The following is a 24,905-nucleotide window of genomic DNA, read 5'->3' as shown; positions in this document are numbered from 1 at the left end:
AACAATGTTGCTTTCAACTGCACGTCCATTCTTGTCAGAGGCTGGTTATGGGGAACAATAATTGGTTACAAATCCAGCCCTCATGGAGTTGGACAAAGGTGTGAACAGTTAGCCTGTTATCTAGCAACTAGCTTGCTAAGCTAGCTACTACAATTAAAATAACTAGCAAACAAGCTAGCTTGTTAGCTATATGCCACAGTGATGAGAAAACTAACTAGCTAGTTACATTCAGACATTGGCCAGTTAGACAGATGGCTACAGCAGACATAACTAACCCATAACGTTAGACACGGACACGAATGATCTGCTTGGCGTGTTGACACACTGGTGGTTTGTTGTGGCCGAGTATTGGTGCTAAACCGTGTTGTTGGAGTCCAGCATGCTAGTTGGCTGTGGCGTCATATGACTAGGTGCCCTGGATGATTTTCACAGAAGAATACTGTACCAAGTTAGCTAGCTGAATAAACTAAGTTAGTCTATTCCTAGAAAACATTGAACCGCTGTAGTTTACAACAATTATAGTTTCTGAGGTGGAAGTTGGGAGAGTTATATTTGGGTGTTTCAGTGAAACGTAAGTGAGGGAGGCCCCGCTCTCTCCTTTCCCAGATGTTTAGTTCATTTCATTCCGATCTCCTTTGCATTATTGTAGCCATTTTCTCTAGCCTGTCAACTATGCCTCTGTCTATCCCTGTTCTCTCCTCTCCGCACAGGCTATACAAAAGCCTCACACCGCGTGGCTGCTGCCTCTCTAACCTGGTGGTCCCTGCACGCACCACCCACATGGAGTTCCAGGTCTCAGGCAGCCTCTGGAACTGCCGTTCTGCTGCCAACAAGGCAGAGTTCATCTCAGCCTATGCTACCCTCCAGTCCCTCAACTTCTTGGCGCTGACGGAAACATGGATTACCACTGAAAACACTGCTACTCCTACTGCTCTCTCCTCGTCTGACCATGTGTTCTCGCATGCCCCGAGAGCATCTGGTCAGCGGGGTGGTGGCACAGGAATCCTCATCTCTCCCAAGTGGACATTCTCTCTTTTTCCCCTGACCCATCTGTCTATCTCCTCATTTGAATTCCATGCTGTCACAGTCACTAGCCCATTCAAGCTTAACATCCTTGTCATTTATCGCCCTCCAGGTTCCCTTGGAGAGTTCATCAATGAGCTTGACGCCTTGATAAGTTACTTTCCTGAGGATGGCTCACCCCTCACAGTTCTGGGTGATTTCAACCTCCCTACGACTCATTTCTCTCTGCCTCCTTCTTTCCACTCCTCTCCTCTTTTGACCTCACCCTCTCACCGTCCCCCCCTTCTCACAAGGCAGGCAATACGCTTGACCTCATCTTTACTAGATGCTGTTCTTCTACTAATCTCACTGCAACACCCCTCCATGTCTCCGACCACTACTTTGTATCCTTTTCTCTCTCGCCCTTCTCCCTTACATCACCTCGCTGATCAACTCATCCTTGACCGCTGGCTATGTCCCTTCCGTCTTCAAGAGAGCGAGAGTTGCACCCCTTCTCAAAAAAATAACACTAGATCCCTCTGATGTCAACAACTACAGACCAGTGTCCCTTCTTTCTTTTCTCTCCAAAACTCTTGAGCGTGTCGTCTTTAGCCAACTCTATTGCTATCTCTCTCAGAATTACCTTCTTGATCCAAACCAGTCAGGTTTCAAGACTGGTCATTCAACTGAGACTGCTCTTCTCTGTGTCACGGAGGCTCTCCGCACTGCTAAAGCTAACTCTCTCTCCTCTGCTCTTGTCCTTCTAGACCTGTCTGCTGCCTTTGATACTGTTGTCAGGAGCGATGTGTATGCGGTGAGTGAAGTCAAGCGCAGGACACAGAGATACTAGCAGACGTACTTGACTAATAGTAAAGAACAAACAAAGCCTCCGAACCGGGAGGAAAAACAAAATACACGTAATACGACAAAAGCAATGCCGATACCGCCTAGACACAAACAATAACACACAAATACCAAACGTGAGACATGGGTAAATATAGGATCTACAATCAAACATAATAGACAACAGGTGTAACCACTCAAGACAGAACAAGACAAACACCAAAACATCGATCGGCAGTAGCTAGTACTCCGGGGACGACGAACGCCGAAGCCTGCCCGAGCAAGGAGGAGGAGCAGCCTCGGCAGAATCCGTGACAGTACCCCCCCTTGACGCGCGGTCCCAGCCGTGCGCCGACCCCGGCCTCGGGGACGGCCAGGAGGACGCGGAGCAGGGCGAGTCGGATGACTCCGGTGGAACTCCGTCAAGAGGGAGGGATCTAGGATGTCCCTCCTAGGGACCCAGCACCGTTCCTCCGGACCGTACCACTCCTACTCCACGAGATACTGCAGACCCCCCATCCGACGTCTCGAATCCACGATGGAACGGACTGAGTACGCCGGAGCCCCTTCGATGTCTAGTGGGGGCGGAGGAGCCTCTCGTATCTCATTCTCCTGGAGTGGACCAGCTACCACCGGCCTGAGGAGAGACACATGGAACGAGGGGTTAATGCGGTAATTTATGGGCAGTTGTAACCTATAACATACCTCGTTCAATCTCCTCAGGACTTTAAATGGCCCCACAAACCGCCGACCCAGCTTCCGGCAGGGCAGGCGAAGGGGCAGGTTTTGAGTCGAGAGCCAGACCCGATCTCCAGGTGCATACACTGGACCCTCACTGCGGTGGCGATCGGCGCTCGCCTTATGCCTACTGATAGCCCGCTGCAGATGGACATGCGCAGCGTTCCATGTCTCCTCCGAGCGCCGAAACCACTCATCCACCGCAGGAGCCTCGATCTGGCTCTGATGCCAGGGTGCAAGGACCGGCTGATACCCCAACACACACTGAAAAGGAGTAAGATTAGTGGAGGAGTGGCGAAGTGAGTTTGGGCTATCTCTGCCCAGGGGATATACCCCGACCACTCCTCCTGCCGGTCCTGGCAATAGGACCTCAGAAACCTACCCACATCCTGGTTTACTCTCTCCACCTGCCCATTACTCTCAGGGTGAAAACCCGAGGTAAGGCTAATCGAGACCCCCAAACGTTCCATAAACGCCCTCCAGACTCTAGAGGTGAACTGGGGACCCCGATCAGACACTATATCCTCAGGCACCCGTAGTGCCGGAAGACGTGAGTAAACAAGGCGTCGGCCGTTTGTAGGGCTGTAGGGAGACCTGGCATTGGAATGAGACGGCAGGCCTTAGAAAACCGATCCACAACGACCAAGATTGTGGTATTCTCCTGGGAGGGGGGAAGGTCCGTGACAAAGTCCACCGATAGGTGAGACCACGGCCGTTGTGGAACGGGTAGAGGTTGTAACTTCCCTCTGGGCAGGTGTCTAGGCGCCTTACACTGAGCGTACACCGAACAGGAAGAAACGTAAACCCTCACGTCCTTTGCCAAGGTGGGCCATCAGTGGCTAAGGCAGTGCACCGTTCGACCAATACCCGGATGACCAGAGGAGGGTGACGTGTGAGCCCAATATATCAGTCGATCACGGATCTCGAGCGGCACGTACTTCCGCCCCTCTGGACACTCAGGAGGAGTAGGGTCTGTACGTAACGCCCGCTCGATCTCCGCATCAACCTCCCACACCACCGGTGCCACTAGACAAGACTACGGAAGTATGGGAGTGGGCTCAATGGACCTCTCCTCTGTGTCATATCGCCGGGACAGGGCGTCTGCCTTCACGTTCTGTGACCCTGGTATATACGTGAGCTTAAATACAAACCGGGTAAGAAACATGGCCCACCTAGCCTGACGAGGGTTCAGTCTCCTCGCTTCCCGGATGTACTCCAGGTTACGATGGTCAGTCAGAATGAGGAAAGGGTGTTTAGCCCCCTCAAGCCAATGCCTCCACACCTTCAGGGCTTGAACCACCGCTAGCAGCTCCCTGTCCCCCACGTCATAATTGCGTTCCGCCGGACTAAGCTTCTTAGAATAAAAGGCACAGGGACGGAGTTTAGGAGGCGTGCCCAAGCGTTGAGACAGTACAGCACCAATCCCCGCCTCGGACGCATCCACCTCAACTTGGAACGCCAAAGAAGGGTCTGGATGTGCCAGCACCGGAACCGAGGTGAACAGGTCCTTCAGATGTCTAAACGCCCTGTCCGCCTCAGCCGACCACTGCAAACGCACCGGGCCCCCCTTTAGCAAGGAGGTGATGGGAGCTTCTACCTGTCCAAAACCCCGGATAAACCTCCGGTAGTAATTGGCAAAACCCAAAAACCGCTGCACCTCCTTAACCGTGGTGGGAGTCTACCAATTACGCACGGCTGAAATGCGGTCAATCTCCATCTCCACCCCTGACGCGGACAACCGATGTCCCAGGAAGGAGATGGACTCCTGGAAAAACAGGCATTTCTCCGCCTTCACATACAAGTCATGCTCCAACAGCCTACCCAACACCCGACGCACCAGGGACACATGCTCGGCTCGTGTAGCAGAGTATATTAGAATGTCATCAATATACACCACTACACCCTGTCCATGCAAATCCCGGAAAATCTCGTCCACAAATGATTGGAAGACTGAAGGAGCATTCATTAACCCGTATGGCATGACGAGATACTCATAGTGGCCCGAGGTGGTAGTAAATGCTGTTGTCCATTCATCTCCCTCCCTAATGCGCAGCAGGTTGTAAGCGCTCCTGAGATTTTGTGAAGAATCGCGCCCCGTGTAATGACTCCGTCATACTCGCAATCAGAGGGAGAGGATAACTGTATTTAATGGTAATCTGATTGAGACCACGGTAATCAATACACGGGCGCAAACCCCCATCCTTCTTCTTCACAAAAAAGAAACTCGAGGACGCAGGAGAAGTGGATGGCCGTATGTATCCCTGTCCCAGAGATTCGGTGACGTATGTCTCCATAGCCGCCGTCTCCTCCTGAGACAGAGGATACACATGACTACGCGGAAGTGCAGCGCCTGCCTGGAGGTCTATCGCACAATCCCCATGTCTATGAGGTGGTAATTGAGTCGCCCTCTTCTTACTGAAGACGATTGCCAAATCTGTATACTCAGGAGGAATGTGCAGTGCGGTCATTTGGTTCGGACTTTCCACCGTCGTTGCCCCTACGGAAACACCTATACACCGCCCGACACACTGATCAGACCATTCCCTGAGAGCCCTCTGTTGCCATGAAATGTTGGGGTCATGAGATATTAACCAGGGAAGCCCCAACACCACGGGAAACGCAGGAGAGTCAATCAAATACAACTGTATAATCTCCTCATGACCCCCCTGCGTCTTCATCTTAAGTGGCGCTGTGACCTCCCTAATCAATCCCGACCCCAAAGGGCGGCTGTCTAGGCCATGGATGGGGAAGGGCACATCAACTGGTATAAGGGGAATCCCTAACTTATACGAGAAACTGCGATCAAAAAAATTCCCAGCTGCGCCTGAATCGACTAGCGCCTTATGCTGGGAGTGAGAAGAAACCTCGGGAAACACAACTTGGATACACATGTGTACAACAGAGAGCTCTGGGTGAGTTGGGCGCTTACTCACCTGGAATGACTCATCAGTGCGTGGCCTGCTGCCTCGATCCCTGGGAGACCCTCCCCAGCACCGAACCGCAGTGTGTCCTCTGCGGCCACAGTTGGTGCAGGGGACGGCCTCTCTCCTGGTCTCCCTCTTCTTCTCTCTAGCACCAGCACCCCCGAGCTCCATAGGGCTCGGCTCGGAGGTGCTGGGGGATGGAATGGACGGCCCCAGCTCCGGACGTCCGCGGGTAGCCAATAGGGTATCCAGACGAATCGACATGTCCACCAGCTGATCGAAACTTAGGTTGGTGTCCCTGCAGGCCAACTCTCGGCGAACGTCCTCCCTTAGGCTGCACCTATAGTGGTCGATGAGGGCCCTCTCATTCCATCCCGCATTGGCAGCCAGAGTCCGGAAATCCAGTGCGAATTCCTGCGCGCTCCTCTTCCCCTGTCTGAGGTGGAACAGACGCTCCACCCTGAAGCGGCGGGAGAAGTCCGCATAACTGACTGTAGCGGCGTCTATTACCCTCCACTCGGCGTTGGCCCACTCCAGTGCCTTGCCGAACAGACAGGAGATGAGGGCGGAAACGCTCTCGTATACCGAGGGCGCCGGGTGGATGGTTGCCAGGTAGAGTTCTACTTGGAGCAGGAAACCCTGACACCCGGCCGCGGTGCCATCATAAGCCCTCGGGAGCGAGAGCCGAATCCCACTGGACTCCGGAGATGGAACGATGGGTATGGCTGATGGTGGTGGTATTGTTGGAGGTGTGGGCAAACCTCCTCTCTCCCATCGGCTCAAGGTATTCATCACCTCTTGCATGGCGGTGCCCAGTTTCTGGATCATGGCGTCTTGGTGGATTACGCGCTCCTCTAGTGATCCCGTTGGCACCGCTGATCCTGCTGACTCCATGTTGGTGTGTTATTCTGTCAGGAGCGACGTGTATGCGGTGAGTGAAGTCAAGCGCAGGACACAGAGATACTAGCAGACGTACTTTACTAATAGTAAAGAACAAACAAAGCCTCCGAACCGGGAGGAAAAACTAAATACACGTAATACGACAAAAGCAATGCCGATACCGCCTAGACACAAACAATAACACACAAATACCAAACGTGAGACATGGGTAAATATAGGATCTACAATCAAACATAATAGACAACAGGTGTAACCACTCAAGACAGAACAAGACAAACACCGAAACATCGATCGGCAGTAGCTAGTACTCCGGGGACGACGAACGCCGAAGCCTGCCCGAGCAAGGAGGAGGAGCAGCCTCGGCAGAATCCGTGACAACTGTGAACCATCAGATCCTCCTCTCCACCCTCTCCGAGCTGGGCATCTCCGGCGCGGCTCACTCTTGGATTGCGTCCTACCTGACCGGTCGCTCCTACCAAGTGGCGTGGCGAGAATCTGTCTCCGCACCACGTGCTCTCACCACTGGTGTCCCCCAGGGCTCAGTTCTAGGCCCTCTCCTATTCTCGCTATACACCAAGTCACTTGGCTCTGTCATATCCTCACATGGCCTCTCCTATCATTGCTACGCAGACGACACACAACTAATCTACTCCTTTCCCCCTTCTGATAACCAGGTGGCGAATCGCATCTCTGCATGTCTGGCAGATATATCAGTGTGGATGACGGATCACCACCTCAAGCTGAACCTCGGCAAGACGGAGCTGCTCTTCCTCCCGGGGAAGGACTTCTAGTTCCATGATCTCGCCATCACGGTTGACAACTCCGTTGTGTCCTCCTCCCAGAGTGCGAAGAGCCTTGGCGAGACCCTGGACAACACCCTGTCATTCTCCGCTAACATCAAGGCAGTGACCCGATCCTGTAGGTTCATGTTCTACAACATTCGGAGAGTACGACCCTGCCTTACACAGGAAGCGGCACAGGTCCTAATCCAGGCACTTGTCATCTCCCGTCTGGATTACTGCAACTCGCTGTTGGCTGGGCTCCCTGCCTGTGCCATTAAACCCCTACAACTCATCCAGAATGCCGCAGCCCGTCTGGTGTTCAACCTTCCCAAGTTCTCTCACGTCACCCCGCTCCTCCGCACACTCCCCTGGCTTCCAGTTGAAGCTTGCATCTGCTACAAGACCATGGTGCTTGCCTACGGAGCTGTGAGGGGAACGGCACCTCCGTACCTTCAGGCTCTGATCAGTCCCTACACCCAAACGAGGGCATTGCGTTCATCCACCTCTGGCCTGCTGGCCCCCCTACCTCTGCGGAAGCACAGTTCTTGAAACACTTGAAACCCCACCTCTTTAAGGAATACCTGGGATAGGATAAAGTAATCCTTCTACCCCCCCTTACCCCACCCCAAAAAAAAGAAAAAAAGAAAAAACACAAAAAATAAATAAATATATATATACATATTGTAAAGTGGTTATCCCACTGGCTATAAGGTGAATGCACCAATTTGTAAGTCGCTCTGGATAAGAGCGTCTGCTAAATGATGTAAATGTAAAATGTAAATGTGATAACTCAAAGTTGTCTATAAGTTCCCAATGTGTACACTGCTTAGATTATCTAAATGTTTGACTGTCTTTCATTTATTACAGGTTAGCAGTTTGGGAAGCTTGGCGGGCAATGTGAAGCGGTGGTCCTCTTCCCCAAACTTTTCCAGAAGTACCCTTTCCCTTTCCCCATCCTCATCAACTCTGCCGTCCTGAAACGGGCAGACACCTTCAGACTTGGGAAACAGAGGATTGTGACATTTAAACAAAACATTAATCTGCAAAATCCTAAATACAATGCAGTACTGATCAATATCAAAATGCATAAACCTCTGCCTCAGAATCGTTCAAGGCAGCTAACCAGAGTGAGATTTTACCATATTGTCCTTATACTGTAATAAATAAACATCTCTCCCCTCTTTCAGGAACAACTTTCTGCGCCTCTGTGTGTTGAAGGTGACTCAACAGAGCGAGAAGCACCTTGAGAAGATTCTCAACGTGGACGAGTTTGTCAAGTGTTCTCTGTCATCCACAGCAATGACCCTGTGACCAGAGCCATCACTCTCCATGGCATGCTCCTCTCTTTGTCTTTCCATTAGGGCTTGATTATTATGATGGTGGTTGAATCCACATTCAACACAGTAGCTGTGTTACAGATTTGCATGAAGGTCATCATTAGTCTCACAACTCAGACAATTGATTCAGAAATATTACATACCTACAACTATTTCAAGAGCAATGCAAGGCTACATCGTCAGTGCATGAAAAAATGTGAAACCTTACTGATTCCAAAAGATACACCATAGAAGACAAAGCTTCTTTTTTTAAGACTCAATCATCTCTGTTTACATGATTTCTGAATCTCTGTGTGATTCGTCCTGATTTGGTTTTATTAAGGATGGGGCGGCAGGTAACTTAGTGGTTAAGAGCGTGCCAGTAACCGAAAGGTCGCTGGTTCTAATCCCCGAGCCGACTAGGTGAAAAATCTGTCGATGTGCCCTTGAGCAAGGCACTTAACCCTAATTGCTCATGTAAGTTGCTCAGGATAAGAGCGTCTGCTAAATGACAAAAAAAATAAAAAAAAGGATGCTTGGCAGTTTGGCCACTATCATCCCTGAAAGGAAGAATGCCCATCACAGCGTTCACCAAAGTCTAGACTCTCACGACAACGCTGAAGTAGAGGCGGCCATCTTTGCATCAGCCTGCTTCTCTGCGCAGTCAAAGTAAGTGGTTTGAGATAAGTTTCAATGTGGTAGCTGTGTTGTCTGGCCGATCTGTCAGGATTTTAATATAGCCAACTTCCTTGCAAACTGTTCACACAATTGTTTTTGTTCAATGCCCCATCCAGGAATGAAGAATAAGGATGTATTGAACTCATTGAACATGTTATTTTCTCTGTCCCTTTTATGCTGCAGAGACTTTGCAGCTGGGATTTGCAACAAAATCAGTGAAATGATTCAAGGTAACATAATGCCCTTAGTATCATGTGAACATCTTGTGCAGAATCACATTACATTCTGAGGAATTGGGGTTTAGTTATATACAAGCAACTGAACAAGCAAATTTTCAAGGATTCTTCATTGTCCCTTAGGTGTTGTTGTAGAGAAGAAAAGGCTATGTGATTTTATTTTTAGATGAAGCATCCAGGGTCGTGGTTCATTAAGCCACACTGTAGCAAAACATTTTGCAACAGGAAAAAAGGCAGACAAATGCAAGCATTTGTTATTGGACAAGTTCAGATAGTATATCCTGGTTTCTGAGCTTTTAAATCCATTTCATGCCAACTGAACATGACCCAGGTGATCTCCCATTGGCGCGTGCTATGTTTCACTATGCTCTTGTTCCTCCCCAGGTCTGGACGCCCCGGTGGACCTGAAACTGAACCTAATCCCTATGCTGCTGCACATGCATCACAATGCCAGCCTGGCCTCCAGCAGCCTGGCCTCCAGCAGCCTGGCCTCCAGCAGCCTGGCCTCCAGCAGCCTGGCCTCCAGCAGCCTGGCCTCCAGCAGCTGGGAGCTGCTTCAACAGCTGGTCACCTCCTACCCCTCCACCCCCATGGTCATTGTCACCCTGCACACCTTCACCCAGCTGGCCTCCTCCTCGCACATCGACATCCCCAAACAGGTAGCCATAGCAACGGACATTAGGGGGAAACTAAGGGGCATGGCTGACATGTAAACTGATAGGACATTTTCGAATTGGTTAAGGTTAGAGTTTGGGTTAAGGGTTTGGTTAAGATTAGCATTAAGGTAAGGCTCCGTTTTAGATTTTGGCTAGTCGGGTTGTCAATGGGATGCTGGTCAGAAAAGTCCTCATAGTCTCTCCCCGGACACTAATGGACATTATAATCCCATTGGTACGCAACCCAGACAGTTTTTGGCAGCTGGATGCTATTTGGCATGACACCTACCACCACAGCAGACAGAGTGCATCTCATTCAAAACGATCAGACAATCAGATCTCCCAGTACAGAATTTGAGTGACAAGTGACTTGTTTATATGCACCTGAAATGCTGAAGTCCCTAGACAGCATAGCTTAGCAAAAGTGGACAACATACTGTGGCACCCACCCAGGCTAGAAAATCTAAACTTCTTTCCTTAGCATACATTTTTGTGAGACTAGTAGGAGGCTTTGAATATTGTTTAACGGATAGTCTGTTCTCTCCCTCTCTATCTATCTGCAGTTACAGCTCCTTCTCCAGTACCTGAAGGAGGACCCCAGAAAAGCAGTCAAGAGACTGGTCATCCAGGACTTGAAGCTCCTGGCTAAAAAGGCCCCCCATCTCTGGAACAGAGAAAACACTCAGGTGGGGTCTTATGTCCCACACATACTTGCAAATTCCCTCCTCCATAATCCAACAGCGAGTGGTGAATTGTCTTTCATTGGTTATTATGAGGATAATCCATGTTGTGCTCGCCAACATCGCTATTTCCTGTCCAGAGAAAGGTGTTTATAGGGTACCACTTAGAGGGAGGAGATCTCCTGTCACTCGTCTTTCATTAGCTACCTGACCATCACAGGTCTTCACACTTCACAGCCATCCAAAAATAGAGCTTACCTAAGAAAAACTTCCAGTAGTGGAATAATTCATGTTAAAATGGGTTTGGTGCACTCCAAGGTCTTCACAGGCCTTCACAGATGACCAGTACAGTATAGTAAAGTAACAGTCATCCACTTGTTCTTTGCCAAGAAAATGTTTTTTGTAATGGTTGTTGCTGCCTGGCCTGTGTTATTTAGGGATTCAAGTGGTATCTATATGAACACATTTTTCCTGCTTTCTCTCCCCAGACATGATGCAGCTGGAGCAGGACACCGTGATGGGGGTGGAGTCTCTGCTGGTGCTCTGCAGTCAGGACGACAGCCTCAGAGCTCAGGCCACGCTCAAGCTGGATAGCACCCTGGTCCATGTCTATACAGTACTCTTACAGTGAGGGGAAAATATGCTTGGCCTCCTCGGTAGTCGTGTAAAGTGCCATGTAAACTCTGTAGTTTATTAGCTGTTAGTTTATAGATAGTAAAAAAAAAAAAAACTGTAATAAACAGTTATAACACATTTGTTGTAATTGTGCACTTGTCATTTTAGTCTTTCCCTCTCTCACTCTCCAGATGGTTCTCACCTCATTGGTCCAGCTGCTGAAGAGTCGCCCCCACCTCATTCAATGGGCTGTGGAGTTCCTGCTGTGCCAGCTGCCGCGACCCCTCCCGCGTGCTGATGTGCCACGCCCTGGTGACCATCGTCACCCAGCTGCCCGTGCTGGGATAGGGCATGCTGGGGGATCTGGTGGACTTCTACCGGGTGGCCAGCCACTCGTTCACCGACAAGCTGCAGGAGCTCCTGGTGAGAGATACACAAAGCCCTAACCCTAACTGTTATTGCCCTAAGGGGACAAGTAAAGGTGTAGTGAATTGAATTAGAAAAAATTGCAAATTGCCCAACTTTTGCACGTTCTGTTGTCTGAGTGAGGGAAATGCTGTAAATTAAGACGACTTTATATATTTTGAAAGATGAGACGTTGAGGATGATAATAAATACTGCTTTGATGTCATACAAGCAAGCCAAACACCTGTGAGTCCAAATGTGCACTTCACATTTCCATATCATAAAACTCATGTCATATACATTGTCAACTTATGTTGATGTACAGTAACAAGATGACATGGCGTCATACCCTGGGTTATTCTGAACAGAATGATCCTATGTTTGTCTACTGTGAAGAAAATTCCATAAACAACAACAGTAATTGTGAGATTACAGGGATGTGTTCCAAACAAAACAACTACAAGTGTGCTTGCTCTAGTTCCTCAACGGCACAGCTAGGAGAGCTAAAAAAAAGTGCATTGACATTGCTTAGGAACTGTGCACATTTTGGAGAGGTGTGTGGCCACTTGGAGACACCAGCTAGTCATTTTTTTGTCTTATGTTGCACCTACCCCACATTTTCCTGGAACATTCTTACCATGTTACTGAATGTATCCAGAGCATTTTGTTACAAGCAAATGCGGCAAAAAGTACTGTAAATGTAAAATGCACGTAAAATCAACAGTAATGTTTGGATTCAGTCTTGTGTCAGGTGAACTGTTGTGTCCTCACCTTTGGTCTAATAATTTCCCCATCTCCAAACTGTTCCCCTTTCAATTGCTACCATGGTTATGCATACGCTTTTCATATTTCTTCTGTAAGAAACATTTCAATTTAGCCCTATCCATATAGGTCAATTCCCAAAAGTGTGAAGGGTTAATAGGAAGCTAAGGAATGAGCACTGATTCTCTCTCATATGTCATAATGGTCTCTGATAAATGCTGTGTGTGAAGTCTATTAAAGCTGTTTCCAAAGCTGTTCTCCAATCATGAATCCCACTTACTGGATACTGACATCTGGCACGTGTCATCTCCTCCCCCTCTGCTCCCCGCAGGTCTCGCTGGTATTTGTGGCTAACCAGTCGTCCCTGTCAGCGGAGGTGAAGACGGTGATCAAAGCAGCAGCTGGAGAACGTGGCCAACGGCTGGACGGTGTACCGCATGGTGAGTTTCTAGTCACCGGGAAGTCAAGACTCATTAAATCTGGCACATTTACAGGAACGTTGATTAATGTCCATTGCCCCTGTCAAATTACCTAATAAAGTGAAGTCAAGGTGACGCTTGTAGTCTACCTCACTCGGTAAAGTAAATAGGAAAACCTATACTGTGATATGTATAGAGAAGATCCTAAATGGAATCCTAAATGTGCACGCTTAACTTGACACTCGCATAAATTATGCATTGATGTCAATGGCAGACTTCCGTGAAAACTCAAGTTACATGCACGGATCTCAAATTAGGATTCAAGACGTAGTCTATAGTCATTAGTCACTGATACTGATGCCTTGGCTCAATACAGTATTTGGAAAGGTTTAGAAAAAGCTTAGATATCAGTCTAGCAGTATTTCCACTCTACTGTCCTGATCTGTCTGTTCTGTCTGCCTCAATAAAGTCTCGTCTGGCCGTCTGTTCTCCGTAGGGTTGCCCTGAGTTCTCCAGCGAGCTGGACCAGAGCCTGCGGACGCGTGTGGCCTCGGAGCACTTCTACTTCTGGCTCAACAGTCTGAAGGAGTTCTCCCAGGGCGAGCAGTGTCTGAGTGGCCTGGAGGACGGAGACTACAGCGCCACCATGACGGCCATCGCCGAGGCCCTGGGCTCCTACCAGAAAGGCATCGCCTCCCTCACAGTCAGTGACTGGCCACCTGCTTATAGGACGGCAACGGCACCATTTAGATATCAACTGACATGCATCAACTGACATGCCTCTATTGTAGGGTTCAATACAGCTGTCACGATCGTCTACCAAAGATGAGGACCAAGGCGCAGCGTTGCAGGCAAACATACTCATTTATTAGCGAAACGTAATCAAAACAACAAAAGACGGTAACGTGACAGTACACGGTTAAACACAACCAACACGAAACAAGAACCCACAAAACACAAAGGAAAACCGACAGTTTAAATATGGCTCCCAATCAGAGACAACCAGCAAACAGCTGACACTCGTTGCCTCTGATTGGGAGTCACTCAGGCCAACCTAGACATAGAACAACTAGACACTAAAACACAGCACAAAACACACGGAATCTACACACCCTGACTCAACATATAAAGTCCCCAGAGCCAGAGTGTGACAGTACCCCCCCCCAAAGGCGCGGACTGCGACCGCGCCTCAACAAAAACCCCAAACAGGGGAGGGCTGGGTGGGCATTCCTCCTCGGAGGCGGCTCCGGCTCCGGGCTTGACCACCACCCCTCCCTAATCCTCCCGTAGCGCCCCTGGTCCGGTCTGACCCCGCTGACTGGATCATGACTGGACATCGACGGAGCGGATTGCTTAAGCTCCGTTGTGGAGCAGCTGACCAGTACCTGATCAGGCACCGGACTGACGACGCGCACCCCTGTCTTGGCGCGTGAGGCAGGAACGGACCGGACCTGGCTGACGATGCGCACCCCAGGCTTGATGCGTGGAGCCGGAACGGGCCTCACCGGACTGACGACGCACACCACTGGCCTGGTGTGGAGCGCAGGAGCGGGCCGGACAGGGCTGACGAAACGCACCACAGACTTGGTGCGGGGAGCAGGAATGGGCCGGACTGGGCTGGCGACGCGCACCACAGACTTGGTGCGGAGAGCAGGAACGGGCCGGACAGGGCTGACGAAACGCACCACAGACTTTGTGCGGGGAGCAGGAACAGGCCGGACAGGGCTGACGAAGCGCACCATAGGCTCGGTGCGGGGAGCAGGAACAGGCCGGGCCGGGCTGACGACACGCACCACAGGCTCGATGCGAGGAACAGGAACAGGCCGGACCGTACTGGGGACACACACCACTGGCTCTACGCAGGGATCAGGAACAGGCCGGACCGGACTGGTAACACACCCCAGTACCTCTCGCCGTGCCTCCACATTTTCCCTCTCCTCTGTGACCAGTGGCCCCCTTAACCTGGCGGCCTCCTCTGCACACCCGCTGGACCGCTCCATCGCGGCCTCTTGCTGCCCCGTCGTCCACGTCGTGAGCCCCCCCCTAAAAAATTTCTGGGGTTCTCTCCTCCCCGTGGGCCAGGCCTCTATATTTCTCGCCCAACTCTCACTCCTCTGCTTCCAACTCCCGCTATTCAGCTCCTCAATGGGCTTGACCCAGTTGAGGCTCTTCCTCCATTGTTCCCACGTCCACTCTCTCTGCTCCTCCCTCGGCTTGACCCAGTCGAGGCTGCCACGGAGATCTGCTAGGGATCTCCCTGGCGATGGCTCCTCGACTCGCTGCTTGGTCCAGTTTTGGTGGGTTCTTCTGTCACGATCGTCTACCAAAGATGAGGACCAAGGCGCAGCGTTGCAGGCAAACATACTCATTTATTAGCGAAACGTAATCAAAACAAAAAAAGACGGTAACGTGACAGTACACGGTTAAACACAACCAACACGAAACAAGAACCCACAAAACACAAAGGAAAACCGACAGTTTAAATATGGCTCCCAATCAGAGACAACCAGCAAACAGCTGACACTCGTTGCCTCTGACTGGGAGTCACTCAGGCCAACCTAGACATAGAACAACTAGACACTAAAACACAGCACAAAACACACGGAATCTACACACCCTGACTCAACATATAAAGTCCCCAGAGCCAGAGTGTGACAACAGCAGGGTTGCGGTCAATGTAGTTTTCAATTCAGTCCATTCAGGGAGTGAATTGAAATTCAAATTCATGAGTTGAAAACTGCCCTTTTTTAAAGAGGATTTTTCAATTCACTTTCTGCTTTGACTGAATTTAAATGAAAACTGAATTTACTCCAACCGTGCTGTATTGATTTGTAGTGCTGTAAAACTCTAAGGTCCTGTAGTCTTTAGCCTTAAGCCAGGTAATACTGAAGTTCAACTGTCCTTTTCCAGTCTGCTGAACTATCCAGTGAATGAGCCATGTAGTATTGAAAGTGAACTCTCTTTCTCCTCCAGGCTGCCAGCACGACCCTAAGCCTGCTGTCATTCCAATGTGACTTTGTGAAGCTTCGCATCGACACACTCCAGGCCCTGTCCCAGCTCATCAGCACCTGCAACAGTCTCGGGCAACGAGCTTCAGCGCTGAGAACGCATCGCCATGCAGTTACAGGGGAGGGGACACAAAACCATTGAATTCCATTTCTGGTGGCACTAATGTCAGTATACAGCAGAAGGAGGTTGTGGATGGATGGATAGATAGATTAACTAACACAATATATATATATATATATATATATATATATATATATACAGTTGAAGTCAGAAGTTTACATACACTTAGGTTGGAGTCATTAAAACTCGTTTTTCAACCACTCTACACATTTCTTGTTAACAAACTATAGTTTTGGCAAGTCGGTTAGGACATCTACTTTGTGCATGACACAAGTAATTTTTCCAACAATTGTTTACAGACAGATTATTTCACTTATAATTCACTGTATCACAATTCCAGTGGGTCAGAAGTTTACATACACTAAGTTGACTGTGCCTTTAAACAGCTTGGAAAATTCTAGAAAATGATGTCATGGCTTTAGAAGCCTCTGATAGGTTAATTGACATAATTTGAGTCAATTGGAGGTGTACCTGTGGATGTATTTCAAGGCCTACCTTCAAACTCAGTGCCTCTTTGCTTGACATCATGGGAAAATCAAAAGAAATCAGCCAAGACCTCAGAAAAAAAATTGTAGACCTCCACAAGTCTGGTTCATCCTTGGGAGCAATTTCCAAATGCCTGAATGTACCACGTTCATCTGTACAAACAATAGTACGCAAGTATAAACACCATAGGACCACGCAGCCGTCATACCGCTCAGGAAGGAGATGCGTTCTGTCTCCTAGAGATGAACATACTTTGGTGCGAAAAGTGCAAATCAATCCCAGAACAACAGCAAAGGACCTTGTGAAGATGCTGGAGGAAACAGGTACAAAAGTATCTATAAAACGAGTCCTACTGTCACGGTTTCGGCCGAGGCGGCTCCTTCTCCTTGTTCGGGCAGGCTTTGGCGGTCGTCGTCTCCGGAGTACTAGCTGCCACCGTTCGATGTTTCATGTAAGATTGGTTTTGTCTGTTTGTTACACCCGTTCATTGTTTAGTGTTCATTAGGCACCCTATTTAGTTCTCTTGTGTTTGGTCAGGTGTTGTGTGTAATTGTTCGATGTCACGTGTTGTTGTTGGTCCGCTGTTCTGTGCTCTCTGTATTTAGTTTTGTTTAAGAGAGTCCTGCACGTTGTGCGCATTTACTTTGGACATTCCAGTGTGCGTATGTTTCGCCTGTGGCCTGTTGCCGTGTTGGCTTGTACTGTCGGACTTCACTAAAGACATCTGTTTTTTTGACATCTCTGTGTCCTGCGTGTGATTCCACGTTCCCTCTACACTCAACCCTGACACCTATATCGACATAACCTGAAAGGCCGCTCAGCAAGGAAGAAGCCACTGCTCCAAAACCACCATAAAAAACCCAGACTACGGTTTGCAACTGCACATGGGGACAAAGATCGTACTTTTTGGAGAAATGTCCTCTGGTCTGATGAAACAAAAATAGAACTGTTTGGCCATAATGACCATTGTTATGTTTGGAGGAAAAAGGGGGTTGCTTGCAAGCCAAAGAACACCATCACAACCGTGAAGCAAGGGGGTGGCAGCATCATGCTGTGGGGGTGCTTTGCTGCAGGAGGGACTGGTGCACTTCACAAAATACATGGCATCATGAGGAAGGAAAATTATGTGTATATTTTGAAGCAACATCTCAAGACATCAGTCAGGAAGTTAAACCTTGGTCGCAAATGGGTCTTCCAAATGGACAATGACCCCAAGCATACTTCCAAAGTTGTGGCAAAATGGCTTAAGGACAACAAAGTCAAGGTATTGGAGTGGCCATCACAAAGGTCTGAACTCAATCCTATAGAACATTTGTGGGTAGAACTGAAAAAGCGTGTGCGAGCAAGGAGGCCTACAAACCTGACTCAGTTACACCAGCTCTGTCAGGAGGAATGGGCCAAAATTCACCCAACGTATTGTGCGAAGCTTGTGGAAGGCTACCCAAAACATTTGACCCAAGTTAAACAATTTAAAGGCAATGCTACCAAATACGAATTGAGTGTATGTAAACTTCTGACCCACTGGGAATGTGATGAAAGAAATAAAAGCTGAAATAAATCATTCTCTCTACTATTATTCTGACATTTCACATTCTGAAAATAAAGTGGTGATCCTAACTGACCTAAGACAGGGAATTTTTACTAGGATTAAATGTCATGAATTGTGAAAAACTGAGTTTAAATGTATTTGGCTAAGGTGTATGTAAACTTCCGACTTCAACTGTATACTCTACCAGTCAAAAGTTTAGACACACCTACTCATTCAAGTGTTCTTCTTTATTTTGACTATTTTCTACATTGTAGAATAATAGTGAAGACATCACAACTATGAAATAACACATACGGAATCATGTAGTAACCAAAATAGTGTTAAACAAATCAAAATATATTTTATATTTGAGATTCTTCAAATAGCCACCCTTTGCCTTGATGACAGCTTTGCACACTCTTGGCATTATCTCAAGCAGCTTCATGAGGTAGTCACCTGGAATGCATTTCAATTAACAGGTGTGCTTTCTTAATGCGTTTGAGCCAATCAGTTGTGTTGTGACAAGGTAGGGTATACAGAAGATAGCCCTATTTGGTAAAAGACCAAGTCCATATTATGGCAAGAACAGCTCAAATAATCAAAGAGAAACGACAGTCCATCATTACTTTAAGACATGAAGGTCAGTCAATACGGAAAATGTCAAGAACTTTGAAAGTTTCTTCAAGTGCAGTCGGAAAAACCATCAAACGCTATGATGAAACTGGCTCTCATGAGGACCGCCACAGGAAAGGTGTGGGGGTGCTTTGCTGGTGACACTGTCTGTGATTTATTTAGGATTCAAGGCACACTTAACCAGCATGGCTACCACAGCATTCTGCAGCGATACGCCATCCCATCTGGTTTGGGCTTAGTGGGACTATCATTTGTTTTTCAACAGGACAATGATCCAACACACCTCCAGGCTGTGTAAGGGTTATTTGACCAAGAAGGAGAGTGATGGAGTGCTGCATCAGATGACCTGGCCTCCACAATCCCCCGACCTCAACCCAATTGAGATGGTTTGGGATGAGTTGGACCGCAGAGTGAAGGAAAAGCAGCCAACAAGTGCTCAGCATATGTGGGAACTCATTCAAGACTGTTGGAAAAGCCTTCCAGGTGAAGCTGGTTGAGAGAATGCCAAGAGTATGCAAAGCTGTCATCAAGGCAAAGGGTGGCTACTTTGAAGAATCTCAAATATAACATATATTTTGATTTGTTTAACACTTTTTTGGTTACAACATGATTCCATATGTGTGTTATTTCATAGTTTTGATGTCACTATTATTCTACAATGAATAAAATAGTAAAAATTAAGAAAAATGCTGGAATGTGTAGGTGTGTCCAAGCTTTTGACTGGTACTGTATATATACTGTATATATATATATGTATATATATATATATACACACACTACTGTTCAAAAGTTTGGGGTCACTTATTAATTTCCTTGTTTTCGAAAGAAAAGCAATTTTTTGGTCCATTAAAATAACATCAAATTGATCAGAAATACAGTGTAGACATTGTTAATGTTGTAAATGGCTATTGTAGCTGGGAACGGCTGATTTTTAATGGAATATCTACATAGGCGTACAGAGGCACATTATCAGCAACCATCAGTCCTGTGTTCCAATGCCATATTGTGTTATGTTGTGTTTGCTAATCCAGGTTTATTATTTTAAAAGGCTAATTGATCATTAGAGAACCCTTTTGCAATTATGTTATCACAGCTTAAAACTGTTGTGCTGATTAAAGAAGCAATAAAACTGGCCTTCTTGAGACTAGTTGAGTATCTGGAGCATCAGCTGTCAGTCTATTCTTGTTCTGAGAAATGAAGGCTATGTGAGAAATTGCCATGAAACTGAAGATCTCGTACAATGCTGTGTACTACTCCCTTCACAGAACAGCGCAAACTGGCTCTAACCAGAATAGAAAGAGGAGTGGGAGCCCCCGGTGCACAACTGAGCAAGAGGACAAATAAATTAGAGTGTCTAGTTTGAGAAACAGACCTCACAGGTCCTCAACTGGCAGCTTCATTAAATAGCACCCGCAAAACACCAGTCTCAACGTCAACAGTGAAGAGGTGACTCCGGGATGCTGACCTTCTAGGCAGAGTTGCAAAGAAAAAGCCATATCTCAGACTGGCCAATAAAAAGAAAAGATTAAGATGGGCAAAATAACACAGACACTGGACAGAGGAAGATTGGAAAAAAGTGTTATGGACAGACGAATCGAAGTTTGAGGTGTTCGGATCACAAAGAAGAACATTTGTGAGACACAGACCCAATGAAAATATGCTGGAGGAGTGCTTGATGCCATCTGTCAAGCATGGTGGAGGCAATGTGATGGTCTGGGGGTGCTTTGGTGGTGGTAACATGGGAGATTTGTACAGGCTAAAAGGGATCTTGAAGAAGGAAGGCTATCACTCCATTTTACAACGCCATGCCATACCCTGTGGACGGTGCTTGATTGGAGCCAATTTCCTCCTACAACATTACAATGACCCAAAGAACAGCTCCAAACTATGCAATAACTATTTAGGGAAGAAGCAGTCAGCTGGTATTCTGTCTATAATGGAGTGGCCAGCACAGTCACCGGATCTCAACCATATTGAGCTGTTGTGGGAGCAGCTTGACCGTATGGTACGTAAGAAGTGCCCATCAAGCCAATCCAATTTGTGGGAGGTACTTCAGGAAGCATGGGGTGATATCTCTTAAGATTACCTCAACAAATTGACAACTACAGTGAGGGAAAAAAGTATTTGATCCCCTGCTGATTTTGTACGTTTGCCCACTGACAAAGACATGATCAGTCTATAATTTTAATGGTAGGTTTATTTGAACAGTGAGAGAGAGAATAACAACAACAAAATCCAGAAAAACGCATGTCAAAAATGTTATAAATTGATTTGCATTTTAATGAGGGAAATAAGTATTTGACCCCTCTGCAAAACATGACTTAGTACTTGGTGGCAAAACCCTTGTTGGCAATCACAGAGGTCAGACGTTTCTTGTAGTTGGCCACCAGGTTTGCACACATCTCAGGAGGGATTTTGTCCCACTCCTCTTTGCAGATCTTCTCCAAGTCATTAAGGTTTCGAGGCTGACGTTTGGCAACTCGAACCTTCAGCTCCCTCCACAGATTTTCTATGGAATTAAGGTCTGGAGACTGGCTAGGCCACTCCAGGACCTTAATGTGCTTCTTCTTGAGCCACTCCTTTGTTGCCTTGGCCGTGTGTTTTGGGTCATTGTCATGCTGGAATACCCATCCACGACCCATTTTCAATGCCCTGGCTGAGGGAAGGAGGTTCTCACCCAAGTTTTGACAGTACATGGCCCCGTCCATCGTCCCTTTGATGCGGTAAAGTTGTCCTGTCCCCTTAGCAGAAAAACACCCCCAAAGCATAATGTTTCCACCTCCATGTTTGACGATGGGGATGGTGTTCTTGGGGTCATAGGCAGCATTCCTCCTCCTCCAAAAAACAGTGAGTTGAGTTGATGCCAAACAGCTCGATTTTGGTCTCATCTGACCACAACACTTTCACCCAGTTCTCCTCTGAATCATTCAGATGTTCATTGGCAAACTTCAGACGGGCCTGTATATGTGCTTTCTTGAGCAGGGGTACCTTTCGGGCGCTGCAGGATTTCAGTCCTTCACGGCGTAGTGTGTTACCAATTGTTTTCTTGGTTACTATGGTCCCAGCTGCCTTGAGATCATTGACAAGATCCTCCCGTGTAGTTCTGGGCTGATTCCTCACTGTTCTCATGATCATTGCAACTCCACGAGGTGATATCTTGCATGGAGCCCCAGGCCGAGGGAGATTGACAGTTATTTTGTCTTTCTTCCATTTGTGAATAATCGCACCAACTGTTGTCACCTTCTCACCAAGCTGCTTGGCGATGGTCTTGTAGCCCATTCCAGCCTTGTGTAGGTCTACAATCTTGACCCTGACATCCTTGGAGAGCTCTTTGGTCTTGTCCATGGTGGAGAGTTTGGAATCTGATTGATTGATTGCTTCTGTGAACAGGTGTATTTTATACAGGTAACAAACTGAGATTAGGAGCACTCCCTTTAAGAGTGTGCTCCTAATCTCAGCTCGTTACCTGTATAAAAGACACCTGGGAGCCAGAAATCTTTCTGATTGAGAGGGGGTCAAATACTTATTTCCCTAATTTAAATGCAAAACAATTTATAACATTTTTTACATGCGTTTTTCTGGATTTTTTTGTTGTTACTCTGTCTCTCACTGTTCAAATAAACCTACCATTAAAATTATAGACTGATCATTTCTTTGTCAGTGGGCAAACATACAAAATCAGCAGGGGATAAAATACTTTTTTCCCTCACTGTAGAATGCCAAAGGTCTGCAAGGCTGTAATTGCTGCAAATGGAGGATTCTTTGACGAAAGCAAAGTTTGAAGGACACAATTATTATTTAAATTAAAAATCATTATTTCTAACCTTGACAATGACTACATTTCCTATTAATTTTGCTATATTTCCTATTCAATCTCATTTCATGTATGTTTTCATGGAAAACAAGGACATTTCTAAGTGACCCCAAACTTTTGAACGGTAGTGTATATATATATACTGAACAAAAATATAAAAACAACATGTAAAGTGTTGGTCCCATGTTTCATGAGCTGAAATAAAAGATCCCAGACATTTTCCATACGCACAAAAAGCTTATTTCTCTCAAATTATGTGCACAAATTTGTTTACATCCCTGTTAGTGAGCAATTACATTTTGCAAAGATAATCCATCCACCTGACAGGTGTGGCATATCAAGAGGATGATTAAACAGCATGATCATTACACAGGTGCACCTTGTGCTGGGGACAATAAAAGGCAACTCTAAAATTTGCAGTTTTGTCATACACACAATGCCACAGATGTGTCAAGTTTTGAGGGAGCGTGCAATTGGCATGCTGACTGCAGGAATGTTCCCCAGACCTGTTGCCAGAGAATGTAATGTTAATTTCTCTATCATAAAACGTTGTTTTAGAGAATTTGGCAGTACGTCCAACCGGCCTCACAACCGCAGACCACCTGTAACCACGCCAGCCCAGGACCTCCACATCCTGCTTCTTCACCTGTGGGATCGTCTGAGACCAACCACCCGGACAGCTGATGAAACTGAGGAGTATTTCTGTCCGTAATAACGCCCTTTTGTGGGGAAAAAATCATTCTGATTGGCTGGGCCTGGCTTCCCAGTGGGTGGGCCTGGCTCCCAAATGGGTGGGCCTACCCATGGCTGCTCCCCTGCCCAGTCATGTGAAATCCATAGATTAGGGCCTAATGAATTTATTTCAATTGACTTATTTCCTTATATGTACTTTAACTCTGTAAAATCGTTGAAATTGTTGCATGTTGCATTTATATTTTTGTTTAGTATGAAGACCTATCTTTCTCCCATTCAGATGAGTGTTTCCATAGATGAGTTCCGGAGCCTTGCTGCCAGCTACGCTGACCAATCCTCATTCGACGCTGACTCTGCCACCCTCCGTAACGTGGAACTGTATCCTTAAAGTTAACACGGACATCAACCCTCAAATCATTAGTAAAACCCTTTCCATAGAAAATTGTCTTGCGTGTCTTTAAATGCCACAGACAACAACAGAGCTGCTTGCTGGTGTCCAATGTCATTGAGGCTTTGATACTTGACCCACATTCTGCTAGGTAAGAACTGTTAATATGACTAACAACCTTATTCACTCATTGATGTGTAATATTTAGGGGATTCTTTTCCATACCACACCAGAAGCCTTACCACACCAGAAGCCTTACCTAATATTCCCCTGAAATAATCGATCGGAATTCTACCAAAACAAAAATGTTTATGAAAATTCTAATGACGCAAATAGGATATCTCTCTGTTTCTGCCTTCCAGTTTCCTGGACTATGGGACCCTGGACTCGGTGCAGACTGAGAGCGAGTACGAGAGGCAGATGATGTCCGTGTTCAACCACATCCTGGAGAAAGTGGAGGGCCTGAGCAGGAAGCACCCTCCTGTCTCTTACCTGGTGAGGTCATCAAACTGCTCAGGGTTCTGTTAATTAGGCACCAATCAGAAGAATATGGACTGAAACTGCGAGAACCACTGCCTGGACTTGTCCAATAATAAACACTAATTGTATTTTTCAGTTGCAAAACATTTCCACTTGCTTGCCCTAATGAACATGACCTTGTAATGGTGCTTCTTTCTGCTAGTCATTGAATGGGACGATAAAATGCTAATGTATTTGTTTTTGTTTATGTAGCACACGTTGTCCATGTGACGCGGTCATATCTCTGCTTAATGTCACACAGTCCTTCCAGAGGTACTTCTTCCAGAAGCTCCAGTCTACCAGTATTAAGGTAACTAACTAAAGCAATGGAAATACTATTGGGAATACACTACTTTAGCTCAGTTCTTGCTTTAGGAGCCGTTTGATGCATTGGTATTTAGTACGCTGTAAAATGTATGTATCATATACGCAATAACATTTTAGAAGTGGTATTTTGCATTGAAATTATTTATTAAATTGATCCAGACTTATTGTGCATTTTTGCTTTTCCAGCTTGCTCTCTCCCCATCACCTCGGACCCCGACCTAGCCAATCCCAGTGCAGAACAACCAACAACATGGTGGACGAGAGCGCATTGAGTGGAAGACCATGCCCAAAACCACTGTGTCGGTCAAGTCCTTGGAGGACCTTTACTCCCAGCAGCTCTGCCACCACCAACAGCAGCAGCAGGCACAGCAGGCTAGGCTCGAGCCGGCCCCGGCCCCCCAGAGGAGTAGTGTATACGCCCACTTCCAGTGA

General features: G+C 47.2%; 1 protein-coding gene across 1 annotated transcript; it reads left to right on the top strand.

Annotated features, from left to right (window-relative positions):
- Positions 1 to 4: 4 nt before the first annotated feature.
- ints7 (integrator complex subunit 7) lies at positions 5 to 24,905 on the top strand. Its single transcript, XM_041865485.2, is given in 22 exon segments — positions 5 to 98; positions 8,057 to 8,191; positions 8,376 to 8,465; positions 8,468 to 8,516; positions 9,034 to 9,174; positions 9,367 to 9,413; positions 9,804 to 9,890; positions 9,966 to 10,078; positions 10,639 to 10,761; positions 11,084 to 11,105; positions 11,244 to 11,356; positions 11,562 to 11,644; positions 11,646 to 11,793; positions 12,869 to 12,928; positions 12,930 to 12,977; positions 13,426 to 13,659; positions 15,930 to 16,076; positions 23,520 to 23,617; positions 23,710 to 23,778; positions 23,990 to 24,122; positions 24,418 to 24,456; positions 24,660 to 24,905. Coding segments are annotated over 22 exon segments (2,319 nt in total).

Source organism: Coregonus clupeaformis, chromosome 36, assembly GCF_020615455.1.
Source record: "Coregonus clupeaformis isolate EN_2021a chromosome 36, ASM2061545v1, whole genome shotgun sequence".
Taxonomy (NCBI): Eukaryota; Metazoa; Chordata; class Actinopteri; order Salmoniformes; family Salmonidae; genus Coregonus; species Coregonus clupeaformis.
The sequence above is the reverse complement of the archived record's forward strand: the minus strand, read 5'-3'. Positions and strand labels throughout refer to the sequence as shown.